The sequence below is a fragment of the Crocodylus siamensis genome, chromosome 4 (assembly GCF_052110815.1).
Source record: "Crocodylus siamensis isolate JL-2025a chromosome 4, ASM5211081v1, whole genome shotgun sequence".
Classification (NCBI taxonomy): domain Eukaryota; kingdom Metazoa; phylum Chordata; order Crocodylia; family Crocodylidae; genus Crocodylus; species Crocodylus siamensis.
The window spans coordinates 114,604,720-114,628,464 of NC_143398.1; the positions used below are offsets into that span (position 1 = coordinate 114,604,720).

The 23,745-nt window shown below is 44.0% G+C and overlaps 1 protein-coding gene across 7 annotated transcripts in view; it reads left to right on the plus strand.

The window, feature by feature from the left end:
• CACNA1C (calcium voltage-gated channel subunit alpha1 C) overlaps positions 1–23,745 on the plus strand; it is a 665,915-nt gene that overhangs the window by 550,036 nt on the left and 92,134 nt on the right. For 4 of the 7 annotated variants that reach the window (XM_090043440.1, XM_090043446.1, XM_090043445.1 and 1 more), the window contains 8 exons: positions 289–409; positions 522–591; positions 4,908–5,040; positions 9,112–9,241; positions 15,537–15,596; positions 19,441–19,547; positions 21,406–21,493; positions 21,992–22,099. In XM_090043440.1, the coding sequence (XP_089899566.1) occupies positions 289–409; positions 522–591; positions 4,908–5,040; positions 9,112–9,241; positions 15,537–15,596; positions 19,441–19,547; positions 21,406–21,493; positions 21,992–22,099 (817 nt within the window). Of the gene's footprint in view, positions 1–288; positions 410–521; positions 592–4,907; positions 5,041–9,111; positions 9,242–15,335; positions 15,396–15,536; positions 15,597–19,440; positions 19,548–21,405; positions 21,494–21,991; positions 22,100–23,745 lie in introns of all 7 variants that reach the window. The other 3 variants (XM_090043443.1, XM_090043442.1, XM_090043444.1) reach the window with 2 other exon arrangements.

Below are 23,745 nucleotides of genomic sequence, written 5' to 3' on the forward strand. Positions count from 1 at the left end.
CCACATGGATATGTTCAAATCCCTAAAGTACACTCCTCCCCCCCCCCCAACCACACACACACAAGAAAGCTCTGAGAAGACAGGAAAGCTATATGGAGTTGGAACAGAGTTGCAGGCTTTGCTTCCAGGTGGTAAGAAGTAAAACCCTGCTGATACAATGCTGGGTACAGAATGGAGATGGGAGCCAATTGTTGGCATGTTGTGTACTATCCTAAACTAGGTTTCTGAAAGGAAAACACCATTTCACCTTTGTAAGTCTTTGCTTTTTATCTTGCTGACTTTTATTAGGACTGCTAGTCCAGAAAAGAAACAGGAGATAGAGAAGCCAGCTGTGGAGGAGGAGACAAAGGAGGAGAAAATAGAGCTGAAATCGATCACTGCTGATGGAGAGTCATCACCTGCTACCAAGGTCTGCTGCCTGCTACCACTGAGTGTGCTGTGGGTGGCTCAGGTTTCTGAGCAAATGAAAAGGGAGTGTATTATCTGACTGGGACTTTGTGTCTATCCCCTGTTTCTGCCAGATCAATGTGGAGGACTATCAGCCCAATGAAAATGAAGAAAAGAATCCATATCCCACTACTGAAGCTCCAGGTACCTCTATGCCCTTTTTTCTCAATCTTGGTAATGAAAGGAGAGACTATGGTTCCTAAAGAAATAACAGTTTGAACTTACAGATCCACTGCTGGTCAAAGGTTAGATGTGAGCTGATACTGAATATGCAATACTTTTATGAAGCAATTCTTCAGTGTGGTTGCCTGAGATGGCTCAGTGACCAGGAGGTCTCTTCCAGTCCTATGTTTATTACTAATACTTGATTCACTGCTTGGTAGAGCACCACTCATTATCTTCATTAAGATTGCAGGCTAACAGACACCAAATTCTTTTTTATTCTGGTCTTCCCTTTCAATATGTGTAAGCAAATGAGTTTGATGGGGCCAAATAGGTACAACAATTGATTTTAAACAAATATACAAGGTGTTTGGACAGCTAGGCAGAAAGCCTGTGTTGTATTTGAATCCAAATGCTAAATATAAATGTGTTGCCTACTTGTCAATAGCCTGTCTGACGAGAAACTAGGTTTCTTGTTTCAGCATCAGACCATCAAAATAAAGCTGACTGAGGGGGAAAGTGTGTCCAATGATTGTATATAACTCCTTTCTTTGCATACCTGTGGACACAAAACACTTGTAGTTCACTAAGGGGCTCTTGGGAACCATGACTCACAGGCAAAAGTTAGAGCATCCTAAGGCTTTATTCCTGGCATGCCAAGCAGCAGCCTAGTATACCAGGAAGAGTATAATATGGACTAGAGTCCATAATTTGAATGACAACTTCCCTGCCATGATCAGATATCCAAAAACTCATGCTGCCTACTATCCACTGTGATGAAATACTTACAGATTGGCTCCAGGGTCATTTGTCATTCTATTGTACCATTTATTGAAGCAAAGGGAACTGTATGGTGGTTTCCAGAATTGATCCATTCACCCTTTTCAAAGATTGGAATTACTTTTGCTCTTTTCAAGTCCTATACTACTATTCCTGTTCTCAGTGATTTGCTGAAAATGATATCTAATAGCCCTGTTGTTGCCTGGCTGCTTCTCTAAGGGCTCAGGGAAGCACAGGGTTGAAAAATTATTTAAATTTTTGTATGTCAGAAATCTTTTCTCTATTAGGAAATAAGACTTATCATAATAATCTGTCACGTTCTTTTCTGTATAGTCTTCTCATTATTCTCTATGAAGCTCTGACACTGAAGAACCTCTCTCCACTACTCGTTGGTTCCGAGAGTCAATGGAACAAGACTTCCTCTGTTTATTGGGGAAGCAACTATTCCAATTACTTCCATTTATCCCTGCCATCTTATCAACTTCTCTGTGACTACCTGATTTTATGGGCTATTCATCTTCTTAGCCTTTTTTTTTTTTTGCTACAAAAGGTGCTATATGTCTATATCATTACTATTTGGGATAACATCTGACCTTAGACCCTTTCATACCCACTCCCTGTACATAGTTGTATTTCAGCTGCATCTTGACTGCAGTTCTCAGGCATTCTGAGATGATGCATTTCTAAGTGTCTCATCAACATTCACCTGTTTCTAGTTTGTGGCTTTCTCTGTTAGTACCAATCATCCTTTCAGAGATAATGTCATCCCATCCTCTGGCAATCTCTCACACTAACCTAGTGGCCAAAAAGTATTGTCATTTCATTTGTAAGCTCGCCTTTATTCTTCACATTTTTTCACTCAGTCTTCTGTCAGCTTTCCCTGCATCCATCCTAGTTTTCTCATTAGTGTCATTTCACTGTATCTACTATACAGTCCAATTTCAAACCTGCCACCCCTGGAGCCTCCAGAGCACTTACAGTTCAAATTACCTATCTTCCCACCTCCTTCTGCTGCATTCTCTGTAAAGATCAGCACCATCACTGAGCTTATACATATTAGAAGAATTATTAAGGTGATAGATGTATTGTGAGGAGAAAATCTTACAGTATAGTTCAGACACAGGTATCCAATTCAGAGAGTACATCAGGTAATGTCAAAAGTCCAAGATGATTCATGAATTTAGAAGCGAAAGATCTAATAAAACAATATTCCTCCACAAAGGTCCTATGTAAAGAATTAAGAAGCTTCTCCCTCTCTCTACCAAACCTTCTGACTGATCCAGCATTTTAGTCCATTGTGTGTGTTTAACTTTTAACAAAATACAGTTCAGCATAATTCCAAACCAAAAGCCTAGCGCTGAACATACTTGAACATCGGGGAAACTTTGAATCTGAACTTGACAGCTCATTCCCTTCAATCTCTAATGAACCAAACCAAAACCTTTGATTCAGACCTGGGGAAAGTCTGAATCTGGATCTGGACTTGACTGCCAGGACCAGTTCACATGACAGGCTTCAGTGGAGGGAATGCATATTTAAGTACAAGCATCTTTTCAGTTGTTAAGGGGCAAACAAAAATAAAAGGGTAAATTAATTTAGCATGCAGAAGGTGTACCCAGAAATCTCCCTTGCATGCCAAATTGGCATTTGCTTGTATGGATGTACTTGTGCATTCCAGTTTCATAGAAGTGTTTCAATTTCTCAGGGAGTTACCTGATATGAGGGCACAGTCAGGCTACACCAGCTGTAACCCCCTTTAATTATTTGGCTTTTAGTGTTCACTTGTGCTATGCCCTTATGAGCCTACTTTATATGAAGAAACGCTACCTTCTTTCCTCAGGTGTGAGACGTTGAATGCACGTTCCCCACCCAGAGGCTGTACTGAGGCCAGAAGCTTTCACATATTGTTCTTATATATTTGATAAAGGTGGGATGAGGCAGAGAGTAGAGTTCATTATCTCCCAGAAGGCAGAATGCTTACTCTGGTAGTGTCCCTCACTCTCCTGAGCCCTCACCCCATACTCCAGAGTTATTCCTCTGCTATGCATAGTAAGAGGGAAAAAGTTATCTTGTGGCTAAGGCACAAAATTAGGAATCAGAAGATGAGTTTTCTGTGCCCTGCTCCTAGACACCACGTGTACTTTTGGACAAGTTATGTAACCTTTGCCTCAGTATCCCTAGCATTAAAACAAAGTTAATCACGCTTACTTACCTCTCTCCCTTGAATGTTGTGAGACTAAATTCATTAATGCTCATCAATGTCTTTGAAATCCTCATGTAAACAATGCAAAGTATGATAATTACTATATTATTATGATAATTAACATTAACACCACCTCTGCAAGGAGTGTTTAGAAAAGCATGCATGAAAGAATTTTTTAAAACCAGTGAAGCTTGTACAAACTGTGTTACAAAGTGTAGTACAGAAGAAAATGGAGCAGTTAAAGAAAAGTATCTCTTCAAACAGGTACATGTTCTGCCTGCCAAACTCAAACACTTGTCTCTGGTCCTCTGAACTGAATTGCTCCTAGAAGAGAAAACTGTTTGCATGCTCTTGTATGATATTTGCATGCTCTTGTGGGCTGCTCTTCTTTTGTCACCAGTAGCTAGATTAGGGACTGGGCTGATCTGTCTACAATTTCTAATGTGTTAGGCAAAAGGCAGGGCAGAGGATACCTTAGAGACTAATTCATTCAGAGAGGCCTGAGCAAGTTAGTCTCTAAGGTGCCCCCTGTGCCCTGCTTTCTGTCTGTGCTTCTCTGAATGAGTGCCATCCTGCCCTGTCTTCTGCCTGATTTCAGGCTAAAATGGCAAACTACCTCTTTCTAATATGATGAAAGTCCAATTAATCATTAAAGGAAGGGGAGAGAAAGCAAGAAGCTGAGCTATAGTTGTCTTGGAGATTATCTCATTTTGTGGGTGCTCCATGAAGTAGATTTCTTCGTACATGTTGGCTGGAAGATGACTATAGTTGGGCACAGCCAGTAATCTCTCCCTCTGCTGCACATTTCTGCTTATGTTAGTAATGAAATTAAATGAACTTATGAATTTTAAAATAGCAAAATCCTGTCATACATTCCACAGAGCATCATCTGACTTCAGCTTGTACTTGAAAGCCTCAGAGGCTAAGGTTCTCTTTCAAACCTTCCCCTTAGCCCCCTTAGGCATCCCAGTCCCCATCATTGCATTCCTTTCTTGCAGGTTAGGCACTGATCTTCACTGTCTGAAGCTCTGCTTCAGAGGAACTTGCTGCAAAAGTTTTGACTTTGTCTTCTGCCTTTTAATGCTTCTCTCTCCTGAATTTTAAAAAGTGACATCTCTGAGATTTTCTGACAAGAATTGGACAAAGTTCCCATCCCCTGGGTACAACAGTGCCAACTGAGGCACCAGCTCCATGCAGCGTTCTTATAAAGCAGGAGGAGAAATGTCTAGTTGTAGTTCAAGCCAAAGAAGGAAGTGAAACTTCAGGGTCATATGAAGTGCTTGACAATATTAAAGTACAAAACTGTTTGTTCCAGGAGAGGAAGATGAGGAGGAGCCTGAGATGCCTGTGGGTCCTCGGCCACGCCCAATGTCTGAACTGCATCTCAAGGAAAAAGCTGTGCCCATGCCAGATGCCAGTGCTTTCTTTATCTTCAGCCCAAGCAACAGGTATTTGAGAAGCAGCTCTGCTGCAGTTTTCCAACCAGAAAACACAGGACATCTTTGTAACAAGCCCCAAAGACCATGTGGTACAAAGCTTCATATCTTCTGTTCATGACATGACCATCCAGTGACGTTCATGCCTGTACAACTCCCCAGTTGCAACCCCAGATGGGAAACCCTGCTCTACAGACCTCTGTAACAGTATCAGTATCAATACCATTATCCTGCCTAGCAGGAGTCAACTTTGAGAGATAAATCTTAAGTGCTTTTGAAGTAAGGAACACAGAGGCGAGCAGGCCACTGGAATGTCCCAAAATATGTAGGCCTTATTGTAAGCAGACCCTGTGTGGCCACCAAAGCACAAGAAAGGTTTTTCTTGTTCAGTGGCTTCCCAAAGACTGCACACAATAGCAGTCCTTGTGTTCATTCCTCCCACCTACAAAATAGGATGCAGAAAAGGGGACAGGTAGAAGGACAATCCGTGGCTCCACAGGAGTGGATTGCTGGGGAGAGCATTCTTCTCCATTCTTCTTTGATGTACCTTCTGGGGGAATCAGAGCTCTGCATCTCTCTATATATAGAGCTTGGGCATTACGGACCACATTCTAGTCCTTGGGAGGTATACTACAAATCTGACTAGTCCATATGCTATGAATAAACTTCTAACAAGTTGAAGAGGAAGCAGGGCACTACCTAAAAAATGGGGTCTGGAGTTGGCAATGACCACATACAGATGTTCATTTCTACTGGTAAAAATTTCTCAGAAAGAAGTTCTTAGCTAATAAGAATTTCTCAGCTGCTCGCTGAGCTATTCCCATCCTTACTTAACAGCTTACACTCTCCCCTGCCTGCCTGGTTAGGCAGCCCCCTGGTTTTTAAACGGTCTCATGTGCAGCCCATCTGGGTTACATATAGGATGATTTAAAGCCAGAGACTCAGGGAAGTGGGGCTGAGGACTGCTTCCCTGTCCCTGGGTCCCCACTCCTTAGTTTTTAAATTGCTGCATGTTCTTCCCAGCTGGGCAGCACATGCAACATGTAAAACCCACAGGACCATAAACTGGAGTGAGGATACCTTCCCCAGCCCAAGTTTCTGGCCCCTGGAGCATTGCAATCCCCACCAGATAAGTGACTGGGTCATCATTTAAAACCCAGAGGCCAGAAACTGGAGTTGGGGACAGCCTTCCAGAGCCTGATTCCCAGTCTCCAGGAATCTCCCATGGCTACAAGGCTACCGGAGCCTGGGTAGAAGGGATGAGGGAGGATCATCCTTCTGCCATGGGAGAATGTTATCCCTGCCCTTTTATGCCTTCCAGTGGAATGTGAGGAATGCACCAGGTGGGGGCTCTTCCCATATTGCAGGGATCCTCTCAGAGCACTGACTGCATTCCTGCCCAGAAACACTCCCAGAGGAGCAGTGCTCACAGGAAAATGGTCCCTCTACCTCCTGCCATCCAGTTGATTGGCAGGACAGACAAGAGGGGCATTCTCCCATGTCTGGAACCCTGGAAAAGCTCCAGCTCTGAGTGCACCTGCTTCTTCCTGCAGGTGCAGGGTAGAGGAGTGCATTGGGCAGGGACTTTTACCCCAAGTTGATTGTGGGGAAGGGGTATTCCCCTGAGGCAGGAGAGAATTCTCCTCAGGCATTAGACACCTAGTATCCCACAGTCCTCTGCTCTCCCTCACTTAGAAATTGAAGGAGGGAGAGCAGAGGACTGTGGGATACTGGTGTCTCTTTCTCCCAAGAGAAATATATAGATGTTCAAATTAAATCAGGAGAAAGATCCTCCTCATAAGTAACCAATTTAACTTCTTGCAAAAGAGACATTTGTCTTCTGCATGAAAGCTGTTGAAGGTCTGTACTCTGTCCTTTTTGTGCTGGAAGAAAAGTGTTTCTTCTGGCACAAATGGAACATCTCTGCTTGGCCAATGAGATCTGAAGCCTTAATCTGTCTGTCAGTAGCCCTGTCCCATTCCTGATCAGGAGCTACTGAAATGCATTACTATGTGAAGGCTGTGCAGTGGCCAGCCATGTATGGAATAAGCTTACCAGTGTCCTGAGACCATCATAGACCACTGATAAATCATCTGGTGCCAGCTATTGCCACTTCTTAGGAATCTGCCACTGCCGCCAGATATCACTGGGAGTTTTTGTCACTGATATCAGTCAGATCAGGATTGGGTCTACTGGGCTGACATTATCACCTAGAGATGAAAACCTACCTCTATCCTTAACAATTCCCGTTTATTCTCTGCACCACTCCCTGCTAGATGGAAAAGTCAGCAGTTGTGGCCAGAAGTATTTTTGCCTATATTAAAAAATGCCATCTACTTGAGATAGTGCGGGAATTTGGGAGTGTAATTAGCAGATGGGTTTCCTGATGTGATGCAGAAATAACAAAAATATCAGAGCAAAGAATGGGTCCATCTGGCTTTCAAGAGAATGTGCAGGGTTTCCTTTTTGGGCTCAGCTGTATCTTACACATGTAACTGAAGAGTAAGAGCAAGCTCAAATTTGCCTAGGTGTAAAAGAAAAAGGGCTATGAGAAGCCTCATACCCTCTCATAGCCCATTGCAGGGGTGGGAGCAGCATGGTCCTCATATTCTCCCAACTATGCTACTGGGTCCTAGGCTACCACAAATAGAAATGCATGCTGCCTCCTTTCCAGGATGTAACAAGTGAACGTGCTTCCCAGTGCTTTGTGAAGCACCGCACTGCCAGAGGCACAATGCCTCACAGGGCAGTCCACACAGGAGGCTCTATCATAAGGGCACATTTGAACCCTAGGCCAGTCTTTCCATGGCAGGACTGATGTAAGTACCCTGTAAAAAGGGATATAGTAGACAGTATGGTAATGGGAGTCAAGACTCTTGAGTTCTGATCCTGGCTTTAACTCAATGTTTTTTTCTTGAAGAAGTGACTTCACTTCCTCAATCACCTGTAAACTTGCTATAATAAATACTAGGGGCTCAGAAGCAAAAAAGGGACCTAAATAAAATGACAGAGTTTATCTACAGTGATGCGCAAAGGTGTTGCGTGACTACATGTCTCTTTCTATATGAAGTGCCTTGAGATGGAAAGAGCTATGGAGGTTCCAGTCAAACTAGGCAAGGGCACATTTCCACCGGCCTGAACTTGGTTTTGGTTCTTGCTGGGTAGGCTCCTGCTAATAGCAAGAAATGCCTTGTGTTATTTCTGAACTGTAGCAGATGGAAACTGTATTGTATGCCCCTAGATGCCCCTCCCCAGCTCCCTGTTCCTGTATGCTGCACTGGCTTAGCCATATGCAGACATTGCAATACCATCCTGGGGTCAGCTCAGTAATGTGCCTGGGGAAAAAAGCTGAAAGAACAGGTGAAGACTGATCCTAAATGGATTTCTATCTCATTTAGATCCCTTTGTTTGAAGCAAATGGTGTAGCTTCAGAGTGAAGCTATGGGACTTTGAATCTAATAGAAGTTGAACATACCAAGAGAGATTGTTGCCATCCTCTCACTGCCTCACTGAGATATCTGTCACACTCCTCCAAGATGCTGACTTTCTCCTGTGAGGCACTGAGGACGTGTGTACACCACGTTCCCAGTACTCTGACCCCACCCACCCATTCCTGCTTATACATGTCCCATACCAAACCTGGAAATGTGGCTTGAAACTCTTTCAGGGGCCTTCCCCGTGGCTGCTTTCAAGACAGAGATCACAAGAGCAGCCATGTGCGGGAAGGGAGAATGCATGCTCTCAGAACTGCTCCACTACCATGTTTCTAGATTTGGCATGTGAGTGAGAACAGGTGGGTGGGTGTGTTCAAGTGTACCCCGCACCCATGAGCACCAGGGATGTGGTCTAGACTCAGGGCAAGTGAGTCACTGGGAGCTCAAGAGTGCTTAATACCATGCAAACTCAGGCACAGCTGCAGGGCCTCCCTTTTTCCCATGCTGCTGGACCAGAGTGAATTATGCAGATCACTCCTCCAGGTACAGCCTCAGCCAGAAAAGAAGAGGGGATGTATTTCCCATCCCTGTGTTTTCTCTCCATGCTGGTTCTAATGAATAAGGTTTATGTCTTTCCTCTCTCTTGCAGGTTTCGTGTCCACTGCCATCGCATCGTTAATGATAACATTTTCACCAACCTGATCCTCTTTTTCATCTTGCTCAGCAGCATCTCTTTGGCAGCCGAGGACCCTGTCAGACACTACTCCTTTAGGAACCAAGTATGCCTCCCACTCTCCTTCCCTTACTACACATTAAGACTGTGGTTCAACCAGCTATTGAACCAAAGCTAGAAAAGACTGATGGCTGTGCAGAGACAGCTAGATCAGAAGTTTCTGGAGTGACTTTCTGCCCTATCTTATGCCTTATGTACGCTATATAAAAATCATTGGGCTTGCCCGGAACACAAATCAAGGCATAATTTGGCCATATCATAACCCCTTAGTTGTGGGGTATGAGAGAAAATGTGAAGTAAAAAATAGGCTTTCTGTCAAAGAGGGGATTTGGGGTGTAGGGAGATCACAGCAGAAATGGAACCTAGAAACGTAGATAGTAATTCTTCATTTCTCCAAGTTCCTTTCAGAATTTCGGCTTTCCTGTCCCACCCCTGTTTTCACATGAGAAACCCTGGGCCTGACTCTGACCTCCATTGGGCACTTGTACATATGATGGGGGCTCAATCTCTATGGCCATGTGCAGACAAAAGAGGGGGTGTGTGTGCACGACACTTTAAAATGGGCTAAATGCTTCTGCACCACTTTACTGGTGTTGGTGTTTGCACGCCCTGGCAGCATATTGTAGGAAATTCAGCAGCATAATTCACCTTAAATGACTTGGGGCACAGAAAACTAAGGAGGAGGAGTTTTAGTTTGCTGCCCCTACAGCCACAGAGCAAGGCACCGGACTCTGTGTAGCTCCATGGCTCGGCAAGAAACCCTGCAGGCAGCCTGGCAGCAGCCCAGGAAAGCAGGTTTTGCCCAAGAAAAGCAATGAACCTAATCTTCCCCACCCCCCACCCTCCCCAAGCCTGCCTGCCTGCCTGAGCTGCACTGGGGCCCGGTGCTTCCCTCTGTGGCTGCAATATCCTCCGAGACCCTCGAGCCAGGTGCCTGTGGGTAGGTGCCGCATGGGGAGGGAGGCCGCCGCTGCTGTGGAGAGAAGCACCCTCGCAGCCCGGGACCACTCTGTCCGCTAGCAGCTCACCCTCCCCTCCCCACTGCTGGGGAGGCAGGTAAGTCAGTGCGTTGTGTGCATGACACAGGGGTTTAATCTGCCCTGAATTGAAGTGGTGTTTTTAAAAACCCACCACTTCAGTATAGGGCCCCTGTTTCATCATCTACACACACCCTATGGTTTTATTTTATGCTCTCTAAATTGAAATGTTTGGTTTTTAATTGAAACCCATTTCAATTTTTCTTTCACATTATAGTGAGGGGCCTCCAGGGGCCTGATCCTTTTTTTGCTGAGCCTGCCTGCCTCTTCCCAGCTGGAGGGTAAGCTTCCAGTGGGGAAAGTGGCCCCTAGGAGGCCCTGGTTCTTCCCTCTGTGGCAGCAGTGCCCCTGGAGCCACCTAAGCAGGCTGCTAGTGGGCTGGGGACTGCCTCAGCTTGGAGGCAGCACCCAGCCAGATCCAACTCTTCCCTGAGCCCATTGGGGCTTCCAGCACCCCATGCACTGTCCCCACCACCTTCCTGCCACTGACAAATGGGCTGGCTTGCCCCTGGGGCAGCTCAGGGAGGCAGCAAGAGAGCAGCTGGGTGTGCTGGCAGCCAGAGAAGGCAGCAGGAATGGTGCATGGGGAGCTGGAAGCCTGTCAAGCCCAAGCTTCCCCAAGCCTGCCTGGGCTTCCAGCACCCAATGCACCATCCCCACCACCTTCTCCAGCCACCAGCACACCCAGCTACCCTCCTGCTGCCTCCCCCCACTGCCCCAGGGGCAAGCCAGCCCATTCCCAGGCGGACACCAGTTGCAGGAAGGCAGCAGGGAGAGTTCACAGGGTGCTGGAAGCCGCAGCAGGCTCAGGGAAGAGTTGGATCAGGTCGGCTTCTGTCTCTGAGCTGGAGCAACCCCTGGGACACTAGTAGCCCACCCAGGTGGTCTGGGGGGGTGCGCTGCTGCTGAGGGAAGGACTGTGGCCTCCCACAGCTCAGGGACTGCTCAGACCCCTGGAAACTTGCCCGTCCCCGGCTGTGGGACAGCCAGGCAGGCTCCACAAAAAAAGAAAAAAAGATTGAGTCCCCGCCTTCCGCCAATTCTGCCTTCCACCAATGCCTGCAGTTGCCAGGTGCCTGCTGAAGGGAGAAGTGGTGAAGAGCCCAATCCTTTTTATCAGTGGATCTTGCCCACCTCTCCTGTGGCTGGGAGGTGAGCTGACAGCTGTATCATTGCAATTTACAGTCCTGCAAACATTGCGAACTCATTTGAAACCCCCAAACCTTGCGCATATGTATTGTATAATACTATTAAGCCACACAAAGGAAATTTTTGTCACATGTACAAGTGCCCATTGACACTGCTGTAAACCTCTTCAGGCCAGTGCAGTCACACTGGTACAAACTCAGTGTTATTGAAACTGGAGTCTGGTCATTAGCATTTGAATGCAGGATGCAAAACTATCAACAGACTTTGAGATAATCCTCAACCAACATGTTAATGTCCTTTACTGAGCAGGCCTTAGAGGGCATTCAGCACAGAAATACATTCTCACCTGCTTTTCTAAAAATTCTTATTAACCCCCATAAAAATTTTCATAGCTCTTTTAGGTATGCCAAGAGCTGCCTCAATTACTTTGTGTCATCACAGAAATGAAGAGTCAGCAGTTGTGTATGAGATGTCTGGGATCTGCTCTCCAAAGAGGCATTATGGAGCTTTTCTAGTCTAGTTTTTGAAGAACTTGTAACACTTTGACAGTCGTTGATTTTTTTTTTAAATTGTTAAAATATCATGCAAGAGGATACTAACAAGAAATTTGAGTTTCAAATTCAACCTGCCTTTATACTTTGGTAGTATAACTGTGAGATTGTGCCCTGCCCTATGCATGAGGCTGGGAAGAAGATACAAGCAGCCTAACTCTTCTTGTTCACTCACACAGAGACAACACAGGCTGGTCTATGGCCTCTTTTGTGCATAAAGTGTCTTCAAGGCTAGTAATGTTATAAGCACTAACCTCCACAAAGTAGGCAGGAAGAGTGAGCTCTTGGGGAGTGACATGTTCAAGCAGTTGTTTCCACCTACTCTGAGTTCCACATACCACACCCAGAAATGCAGTAATGAAGACTACAGGGATTCCCTATATAGCCACTTATGAGAACCTCTTTCTCTAGTAGGTTTGAGAGCAGTGCCAGGGACACACCACAAGTGGGTTCACTGCTGCATTTCTGGGTTTTGTGTACAGAGGTGGAAGTGCTGAAGAGGAGCATGCCCAAAATGAAGCTAGTGATCTGCAGTCATTTCCATCAGGCACAGCTTTGTGCTTCTATATGGGTGTTGAAAACTTCTTCTGGGCCAGATTCACTGCCTTGTGCTGTTCTAGTGATGCAAAACAGCCATAAAAGCATTTTTATCATCTGATTTAATCAAGTTCACTGTGTCATTAGAATGATGCAAAGCAGCTGGAGAGTAACTGCAAATCTTGTCAACTGACTTTAACATTATTCCACAAAGGATTATAAGTCCAAATCCTGCCTCAGACTGCATTAATTATGGCACATTAAATTTAGTACCTGTAATGGGTACTAACTTAATGCGCTGCGATCAGCATGGGTGAACACTTTTTAAGTGACATTAATGCACATTAGACTAAATCTACTGCACATTAGTGCATTAGTATAGTTTTTGCCAGCCATACTAATGCACAGTAGAACTAGTAGATGCACCCACAAATAGGTGCAACTTCCCATGAAGTTTCTGAGACAAAATTTCAGCCATGACTTACTGTGCTTTAAGATATATGTTCAGTAATTAAACAGAAATACTTGTGTCTGTTTGACCTTTAGTATATTTGCAAAATATTCTGAGTTCCAATTTAATTTACGAGTTGTATCTAGATAGCTCCACTTGTTGCAGCAGTCATTCCATATTTATGTAGCATAATAATACATTTGAATCTAGACAAGTGTAAGTCACACCATCACTTATATCACACAGTAAAGTCTAGAGAAAGGAAATATGTACCAGAGGTGGAGTCCATCTCCTTGCCATTTGAAAGATAATCTCCTGTTGTATGTTTATTAGTGTTTTGTCCAGCCAAGATTCATATTTGCCATGTGATGGGGCTTCTACCACTTCCTTTGGGAAACTATTCAATTTAAGGTTTAATTCAACTAACAAGCCCAGGGAGAAACATTCTCGATTTGCACATGTAACTGTGTAGTTAAAAGAAAAGGGTTCAGAGACTCTGGCAGATTTGACTACATTATGAGTATTTCCCTATAGCAGAAATATAGAGGGTAAAACCTAACCCCTTGAAAGTTGATGGGAAAACTCCTGTTACCTCCAGTGGGATTGAGATTGATTCATAGTTAAAATATCCATGTCTCCTGACATTGCCTGCTTTGAAGGTCATTCTACATATCCATGTCTGCCATTGCCTCTTGTTTCAATCTAGACAAAAACTCTACGTTCAGTTTCTAAGCATACATTTGAGGCCATATACTGCTTGCCAGGGTAGGTGCCGAAGTAGACTCAAGTACTTCAGTGTGATTTTATTCCACCCTGCCTGAGTCTCTGATAAGCTGTCAATACAAAAGATGGACAGGTCATCCTCTTCCTCACTGCTTTCTTATGACATGGGCCACATACAAACATTCATTTCTAGTGGTGGAAGTTTTCTACCACTAGAACTGGTTCCAGGAGAGGGAGCAGTATAGGCATTCAGCCACTTCTCCCCACTCCTCATGCCTTCCTTAGAGCAGTGGGCACCGGAGCAGTGCAGCAAAGCCCCTTTCTGCTCCTCATACCAGGGATCACAATGTGAGAAGTGGGTGGGGAGCTGCAGCAGTTGCTCCTCCCCTCCCCTTCTGATCTACAGGAGGGAACAGAGCAAGTCTGTCCCATGCCCTCTCCAGACCAGGATGACCCCAGTCTGGGAAAGACAGGTTGCTTTTCCCTGCCATTCAACTTCTCTTGGGACCAGGAAGAGATGAGCAGCAACTACTTCTCCTGCCTTCCTCAGGCTGGGGTGACCATGATTTCAGAGGGCACAGGAGGCATTTCCCCACTGCTTAAATCCTCCTGGTCTCTGGACAGAATCAAGCAGCAGGGAAGTATACAAGTACTTCTTCTCCCAGGAGTGACTTCTACTGGATTGGAGATAGCTTGTTTGTCTTCCAGAATCACCAGTTTTGTTCTGGAAGAAACTATGTGAATGTCTGTCCAGTCATGGTTTCTACTGGGAGAGCTGCAGTTCTCTTGATAGAAGCATAACACATATGCGTAGTTTTTAAGGCTAAGGTGACTGTGTTACACAGTTAGAAACATTAATGCTTTTCAGGAACTCAAAGAGGAATAGGATCATAGGTGGGTATAGGTATATGTAACCATTGTACCACTATCAAAAGGTACTGCTGTTACTATGCAACTGCTTGATTCTGTAGCAATACAAGTGTAACAAAACTGCTCCAATTTTAACTGCTTCATTCAGGATCAAAATTGGGGCAAGTTAGCTCATTGTATCACTGCATTATCATGCAGATGTAGCGGGTAGGTGGTAAGAGGTGCTATGCACTCCAAGTAGCAGCTCCCCCTTGCTTTTAAAGCCCCTAAAATGTACATTGGTCCATAATGTTAGATAACAAGTCAACTTCAGCTCCTAATAAAAGAAATAAGATCCTGGCCCCTGTTGTTCATTCTAATCCAGGACAAGTCAGGAGTGAGAGAAAGTAATCACAACCCTATATGCCTATTTGCAGTTTGTTTTTCTTCCATTGCAACTAGGCACAGAAGTTAATAAAAGGAACCCATATCTTTTTCCCCCAAGAGACCAACCCTTCTTGTGTTCTAAGTCTAGAAGTATATTTGGGAAATCCTTGAATTGTCTGTTCTTTATAAAATTCAAAACAAAACAAAACAAAAACATGTTTTGCCTTCAAAGCCCTCACGGGATTGTCACTCACAGAAAAGATTTCATTTGATATGCTTATTGTATCTTGTGCCAAGAACTTCATTGCATTCAACAGGGTGTTGTTACAGTACCATTTTTCATATATTTTGCTTGCCTCCTGTTAGCAGGCTTGTGCATTTTGATTTTGGACTATTTCCTGTTATAGTGGTCAGTCACTGATCTACACCCCACCCTTATTCCCTTTTGTTTTACAGATTCTCTTTTATTTTGATATAGTTTTTACTGTCATTTTCACCATTGAAATTGCTCTGAAGGTAAAGTGTCCATCTTCTCTACCATTACCTGTCACTCGTGAGCCTCCTAGTTATCTGCCGCTATCTGTTGCTAACACAAACACGCCTGTTTGTCTCTGGGTCACACTGAGTACCACTAACCCAATTGTGCTTATTTTTCAGATCCTAGGCAATGCAGACTATGTCTTCACTAGTATCTTTACATTAGAAATTATTCTTAAGGTAACCAATATGAGCAATACACTTCTCTCTTTCTCTCTTTTGTCTATGTATCACTTTAAATCCCTGTTATCTTCACAGACACTACTTTCTTTGGCTTTTATCTTATCAATAGTTGTCTAAAACTTAAACAAGTCTTCTGTTTAATTTTGATATAAAAATTACATTTTACTATAAGGCCAGTGTCAGTATGATGCTGTGTTGGGGACTCAATATAAAAGGGCATTCTTGTCAGGAGATATAAAAGATGGCTGAGGAAAAAGCCAGCTTCCTAAACATGTACCCCAATGGTTACCATTCTCTGCAGGATGTGCAAAGAACTCTGAGCCTGCCACCTTCTGTAGGCCAGACTCGTGTTAGCGTCAGCTGGTGTTATGCTTCTGAGGTCTTCTGAAGGCTTGCAAGGTGGCACTGTATGAACTGATGCCCCTCCTCCCAGGGGTCGAACTGATGCCCCTTCTGCATGCCGTAACTCAGTGTCAAGTTCTGAGTTCTTCCCAGTCATGAAACTGGGGTTTGAAGAAGCCAAACATCTATTATAGGTTACAGTTAGCCCAACTGAATAAGAGAAATCAGAAGTAAACAGGGACCAGTGGTGACGTGTAGGGGATGCACAGGGAGGCACGTGCACCCCCTGAGAGTGCTGGTGTACTCCCTGACAGCCAGCGCTCCCCAGTTAGGTGATGAGCAGGTGAGAGCACTAGTGCCCACCCCCCAGCGAGTGCCGGCCAAGGAGTGGGGGTACCAGGAGAAGCATCACTGACTTCCGGGTCAGCATGATCAGCTGCAGAGGGACCCCTCCAGTTGGCGAGATCAGCCATGGGGGATGCCCCTATGGTTGCTGACTGGCTGCTGGGTGAGCACATGCCCCGCTGTCTCAGGAGGCACCAGTCGCCCATGACAGAGACCCAGCATAGATTTCACTGTTGAGGGATGGAGGGAGAGCTTAGCGTACAGGTCACTTAAAGTATGAAGGACTGTAACTGAGATGGTTACTCATGATAGAAAATTACTGATTGAGAGAGTAAAACTGCCTGGCTGATTTACCCCCTTCTGATTTCCCAGGGAAACACTCTACCCATGAGGAAATGTAGCAAGAGAATGGTTTGACTGTGGAGAAAATAAAAATATGCTACCTCTTTCTTAACTCTCATTTCCCCAAATTGATAGTCTAATGTTTTAAATAACAGTAATCAAGCAAAGTTTCTGGCTTTCTAAATGCAGGGTTCAGTTGACAGCTTGTTTTTTGTCACAGCGAGCTGGTTCTGAGCTCTGGCAGGTAGCAGTATTTCTCCCTGGAGTTGCTAAGATCTTGTAGCTCAGACAGCTAATGCGATATCCCACCAAAAACTAAGGGGACAAGATGCTCCCTGAGTATTGTTCAGGACTGCACTTGTCTGTTTAGCTTCAAAGCACCACAGCCATGGCACTCTCCAAAGAGGTTCACACTTCATGCTGTGTTGCTGTGTGCAGCATGCATATTTAGACCACAAATCTAAGTGCCCACAAAAAAAAAGCATGGCAAAAAGGAAGCAATGCAGCAACCACATTTCAAACCAAATTATAGCCCAGGCCTCAACTCTCTGACAAGGAGACCTTCAGTCGATTTGAATACACAGGAGCATAACATTAGTAGCTCAACCCCATACCCTGTGAAGTAAATGCAGATCTCTCCTTCACTTCAGTGGCAGTTAACTGAACCTGTTAACTAACAAATCCCTTACCATAGTGCTCTGCTTTCCCTAGAGAATTGTAACTTGTAGTAACTAACTCTGAGATGAAATTCTAGCTCCACTGAAGGCAATGGCAAAACTCCCATGAACTTCAGTGGAACTAGGTATAGAGATGAAGAAGAGAGTAAAAGCTGAGCAGAGGATCAGGAAATCCTGAGTTTTAATCCTATTTCAAGTATGGCTTCACAGCTTGACCGTAGACAAAGCACACAATCTCTCAGGGTCTGTTACTCTGCCGTCTTGCATCTTGTGCAGCCTTTTGTGCAATGTTAGGATAAACAGTAGCAGTGACTGTGACTGTACAAGGTTGGAGACGATGGAGAATCAAGCTCCATCGTGAAAATTGAATTGATAATACTCATAAACAATATGATTAACAAGTTTTCTGCACAATCTTTTGGGCACATGAACTGCTGCATAAGCACAAATTATATATATTTTTCACAGTGGCATTGGAGTTGCTTTGGTCTGCCACAGGTGGAAGGCAGACACAGAGGAAAAAGACTTTTTTTTGCTATTTCCTCTGCATATTATTACATCTTTCAACAGGCCACAAAAGAACCACAATTGTATAGTACTTAAACTTAACAGAGCTTCCTATCTTTATTTCAATGGTGCCCCCTCTCTTTCAAGATTGCCATACAAAATAAAGGTCATGGTTACCACTTTTGTCATGGCAAGAACCCTTCCCTCCCTCAATCTGATGTGTCCATAAAGTATAAATTCTAAACTGAATCCAGAGTTTATACTTCCTTCCTTCTAAGTTCTGTCTGACTGATTGGTAGTCAGTTCCCTAATGTCATAGATGTTTGGTGAATGAGTAATATGCTATATCATGTTCTCTTCCACAGTCCTTTGGCTGGAATTGCCATGAGCAGCCATGCTTGGAAACTGTTAACAAATCCTATATCACATTCACCTGGGCTGGTAACCAGAACCAGGAAACATTTTTAAGCATATTCTCGTGCTTACTGGATTTTTTTCTGATTGTTTTTCTTCTGTTTTGAGCAATTTGGTTAGAGCCAGTCATTCTGAGAAACTGCAATGCTAGCCTTACCTTTTTAAATGGGTCTTAGCCATAAAATTCAAATCATTGCCTAAAATTTCCAAAGCTCAAAGGTCTTTAGGCCTGAAGTTTTGTTTCAAACCCATTTCTAGTTATATTGCCAGTATGTATATTTCTGGAGCCTTAAAATTCCACCTGTGTACAGAAAAGTTCCATATTTTTACACAGAAACTGATGCTTATTCACCAGAGTGCATTATCCTAGAGGAAAGATACCTAGTAAAAGAAGTGGATTCTTCATGTTCCAGAAATGTAAAGTGTTCTCAATGACTGATATCCCTGGTACAAATGTCTTACAAACATTGTCCCATGGAATCCTTTCCTCAGATGTGTAAGAAAGGAACAGAGGGAAATGAAAAAAAACCCCCAATATAATTTATTGAAAACAAATGTAAACCATATGAGGCTTCAAACTAAGGGGAAAACAAGGCATGGAGATAGGGGAGTGGGTTTCTGAATATAGGGAGCAAGTCAAATGGAAAGAGAATACCTCCTGTTGCTTTAGCCCTGATCTAAAGCATAAAACCCCCAAGTGATTCAGTTGCTGTTCTTGCTCAGAGGGAGGAGGGGCTCCACTGTCTATTATCAATGACCTAGCAACAAGAAATATCACAAAAGAAAGTCACTTTCTGATTTCATATTTTTACTAAGTCTAATCAAGTTTTTTAAAACATGCAGGCATCTTAGTTCCAAGTGCCCTCTCCTATTGAAAATAAAGGGGAAATTATTTGATTTTCAGAAAGCTCTTTTTGCAAACATTCACTGTGCGCCTTTTCTATTTCTGAGTAAAATTTTCTATTCCATTTGCTCTGATTTCAAAGAAAGAGTTACCATAGGCTCCAAAGGAGCTACCTTTCATTTCCCTTTCATGGGGACCCATCTTGTTCACTGGGGTTTTGGGATAAAATGGTCATTGTGTCAGAAATATTGTCCCCCCGGCCCCCCACAGAACATACATTTGAGCATGACCAGCTGAATATGATCTGAGATATGATTCCCAGGCAACTACTAATGGAAAAGTGTGTTTGTCTCTTTGTCCCTTCCCACAGATGACTGCATATGGGGCTTTCCTACACAAGGGCTCCTTCTGCAGGAACTACTTCAACATCCTAGATCTGCTGGTAGTCAGCGTTTCTCTCATCTCCTTTGGGATCCAGTGAGTATGCCATTGTCCACTGGAGGGCCTTTTGAAGCGGGGGAGTCATGGGATAGACTCTGTAGGTCATATTGTCTTTCTTTTTTCCTTGCATTGTGTTGATTACCAACACTGAAATCTCAAGATTTTTTTTTTCTAGCTGGTGCCAATAAAGTTGGAGAAATTTATTCTAGTTAGGCTAGTAATGCATCAGGTCAATATGGTTATAATTTCCTGGAGGGAGATACTACTGAAGGTACCAAATGAGTGATATAATGTGGTCAGCATTTAAAACAAAAATTTATGAGACCCTTGGACTCCATTCACAGTTCTCTGACTTCAGTGATATTTCAAAGTGCGTTACTTAGGGATGTTCACTGTAACTTGTCCATTCTTCAATTATTCCTTCTGTAAAATGGGGATAATAATATTTGGCTACTTCACAGGAGTGTTTTGAGTCTTAATCAATGAATGCCTACCAAGTGTTTTGAGAGCTTTATGATAGAATTGTGGAGTTGGTGTTGTTGTCATTGCCTAGTCATTGTGCCACACAACTTTATTTTTATTAATTAACCATGTTAATAGCATTGCTTGTCTATGATCAAACTTTCTACCTCAAATGAAAGAAAGTCTGAGGATACTGCCAGGGCAGTTCCAAAATAATAAGATCCTAACTGATCCTATAATAGCTCAGATAATTCCCCTCAACTGAATAGCACCTCACTTAAGACCGCTTTCAAAGCCCACTGGAGTCAACTTGAAAACTCTCATGAACCTTAGAAGGCTTCCAGTCAGGTTCCCAAGGACAGTTCAGAGTTAATTTTGGCTGTTCTCCCCAGTCTTCAAAGGCTTCCATATATTAGCACAGGCATGATGTTCCCAAAAACAGTGGGAGGGGGCTAACATTGCAAAGCCATAGGACACATTCTGCATTAAGGAGTAAGTGTGAAAAGTATGCCCTTTGATGCTGATCTAACAAGACATTCACAACATTGCATAAAGTTCAGGGTAAGCATCAGCACTTTTCTTGGGTCAGAACCCAGGCACCTTGCCATACTGAATGCCAGATTGGGTGTTGTACCTTGATATACGCATGAGTCACTGGGAAGCTCCTTTCAGTAGCATTTCAGTAGAGTCCTTCTTTGTGCCGTATCTTAAAATGTCTTATGATGACTTCATCTTGGCAGAATTTCCATTACATATCCACAGTGTATTTGGCAGCTTGACTTGCTGAAGAGAGCCCTCCCTGTGTTCTCCTCCCTTTATGAATACAGCTGAGATGGCGAATGCTATTTGGCTATAACCAGGGGCTGTACAGACGAGGTGGCAGAACCTGCACGGATAATTCAGTATGGCAATTACCAAGCATAAGTTGCAGCTTTTTGAAGTGTCCCCAAAATACTTCCCCTCCCATGGGGATTTCTGAAACTTGGTTACATTTTTTTAAAAAATGTAGATGTAAGTTAGAGTGCCTTGTTACTGATGTCTCTGCATTATGTTTACTCACAGAAAGAGGTTTTTTGAGGGAAATAAATTAAATTATTGTAATGCGCTGGTTAGTGGTCCTCTAGCAGATTAAATCAAAGCTATGTTAATCAACATGTCTTAAGTATAGCTCTGACAGCCCATGGAGATTCTCCTGTCGCCAAAGTTGTAGTAACCTGTGCTTTGGAAGCAAAGGATTGAGTTCTATCCTTGTGGTCACCTTGATGCTTTGAACAGCTGTAGCATCAGCAACAAGATGACTCTAAAGTCTTAAGTGGCCTGGGTTTCCAAGAATATTAACAAACAAGAAAGACTGGGTAAAAGTCAAGCACCCATCTTCCCCTACAGCTAGGCTCCCTTCTCTTGCTATTGATTCACTGCTATTTTCTTTCAGATCTAGTGCCATCAACGTAGTGAAGATCTTACGTGTACTACGAGTGCTCAGACCATTGAGGGCCATCAACAGAGCCAAAGGGCTAAAGGTTAGAAAAATTCTGATCTCCTCAGGTAGTGTTTAAATGCTAGAAACCCAAGTTACCTCTGGCAAGAAGGTACCAGCCTTTTAAAACAGTGCAGGTAGTATCTGATCACTGTCAAGGCAAGAAGGCTTAAAGTACATTAAGTTTGGCTTGATTTGCAAATGGCCAGATGTATGTATTTTGATTCTTTCCTCTTCTTTGTTAGCAAGGTCCATTCTTATGATTAGGATGGGTATTCAAATATACATCCATCATGCTGCTTACTAAATATTTTATAGAGATGAATCCTAGTATTCTTCACTGCTTTTCTACTAGTTTACAGCTTATAGGTATACAACACACATTCTAGGCATGGCTTTGGGGTTTTTATTTCCGGAAATGCCACTTGGTAGTATACTTTATATACTTTATATTTTTTGCTGAACTTATGGGTTCACTCCACAGCAAGAGCAGCTGAGAATGATCCTTCCAGTTACTCTTGCCTCTGTCTTCTATTTGCAGCATGTGGTCCAGTGCGTGTTTGTTGCCATCAGAACCATTGGGAACATAGTGATCGTCACCACTTTGCTGCAGTTCATGTTTGCCTGCATTGGAGTTCAGTTGTTCAAGGTGAAACCTATTCATTCAGCCCCCCTCCCCCCTCACTGAACCATCTTCTGGGGTAGGGAGAAGAGTAGAGTGAAGAAGTAGTGGGGGAAATGGAGCTTCCTGTTACAGAGCAGAAAATATGTCCAGCACTGCAGTAACTGAGTCACAGAACCCAAGTCCCATTACCCAAGACCCAGAATCAAGACCAGATACATTGCAGAGGTGATGCACTTCATGTCAGATCAAAAGAGTAACATTTTGTCAACCTGTTCTCCTGCCAGACAGTTTGTAGCAACACCTTAGTGGCAGTGGTGCTTTTCCTAGAAAGTATTCACCTGGGTTATATCCACACACATGCCTTATATCACTTAGGCTAATCTTGAAAGTTCCCTTGGATTTCTTTTTGGGCATTGTCATACATTGCACTTAGAACATGTTAACTGCACTTAATGAAAAAGTCAGCGCATTCAATCACTAAAACATATGCTAAGTTCACTAGGATTGTAGCAAAGCTATGACTTTTCACAGATCATATTAAGTAACGTGTTTAACTATCATCTGACCACTCCACAAAAATAACATGAGCAATTTGTGGTCCCAGGGCTGAGATCTATGATCCCAGCTGCAGGACTGCATAGGCAATTCTAACCGGCTCCAGTACAGCCCCAGGGCTGAGACTGGCAATCATTTGATTGTTGGTCCCAGCCCTGGGATTGCACAGGAGTCTTCAGCTGGTTTGGGTCCAAGGACAACAGGATCCAGCAGAAGAGGCAGCACCCTCTCCTGGGCTCAGCTCCCCATGTGTCCCTCCTCCCACCACCAACAGCAGAGACCCAACTTGCCAGAGCTCCCTATGAAGCATGCAGGCTGGGAGATTGTAGTAAGCATTACCATGCAACTACTTAGAACATGTTTTAACTTTTCAAACAGCATAGTAATGCTTACTACAACCTAAATCAGCAGTGCCCAGCCTTTTTGCCCTTTGGGCCGAATGGGTGGTGCCAGGTCCCTCCATGAGCCAGATCCAGGCAATTGACCTGATCCAAGTGCAGGGAGTTGTGCAGCCCAACCTTGATCCATCCCCTCAGGGTGTGGTGCAGTAGAGCATTCCTGATCCAGGTGTGTGGGGGGAGGGCAGGGGCCAGAGCAGCCCTAATCCAGATGCATGGGGTTGGGGAAGCAGCCTAGTCCTTGTCTGGATGCATGGGGCATGTGTGGGGCAAGGGAGGACAGTCCCAATCTGGACACATGAGGTGGTGGAGGATCAAGTGGCCCTAATCCAGACACATGTGGGGAGCAGGATGTGGAGCAACCTGGCCCCAATCCAGAAGTGCAGGTGAGGCAGCCCAGCCCTGAACCCCCTTCACTGCAGTGACTCAGGTGAGGCTGGAGCCAGCCATGTAGAGCTTCCACCACTCCCCATTGCCACAGGAAGAGAGGTGGCACCAGCCAGATTTCATGGCTCTGTGGGCTGGATTTGGCCCATGAGCCGGAGGGTGAGCACCCCTTATATAAATAATATGTGCTAGGTGTCCCATGTTACAAGGCTCGCTATTTTCTCACTAGTCTCCTGACAGCTGTTGTCACTCAGCTCTTGATGGAGGTACATAGATAATTAAGCAAACAGAACATGCAGTCCCTTTTCTACAGAAGTCCACTCTAACTGC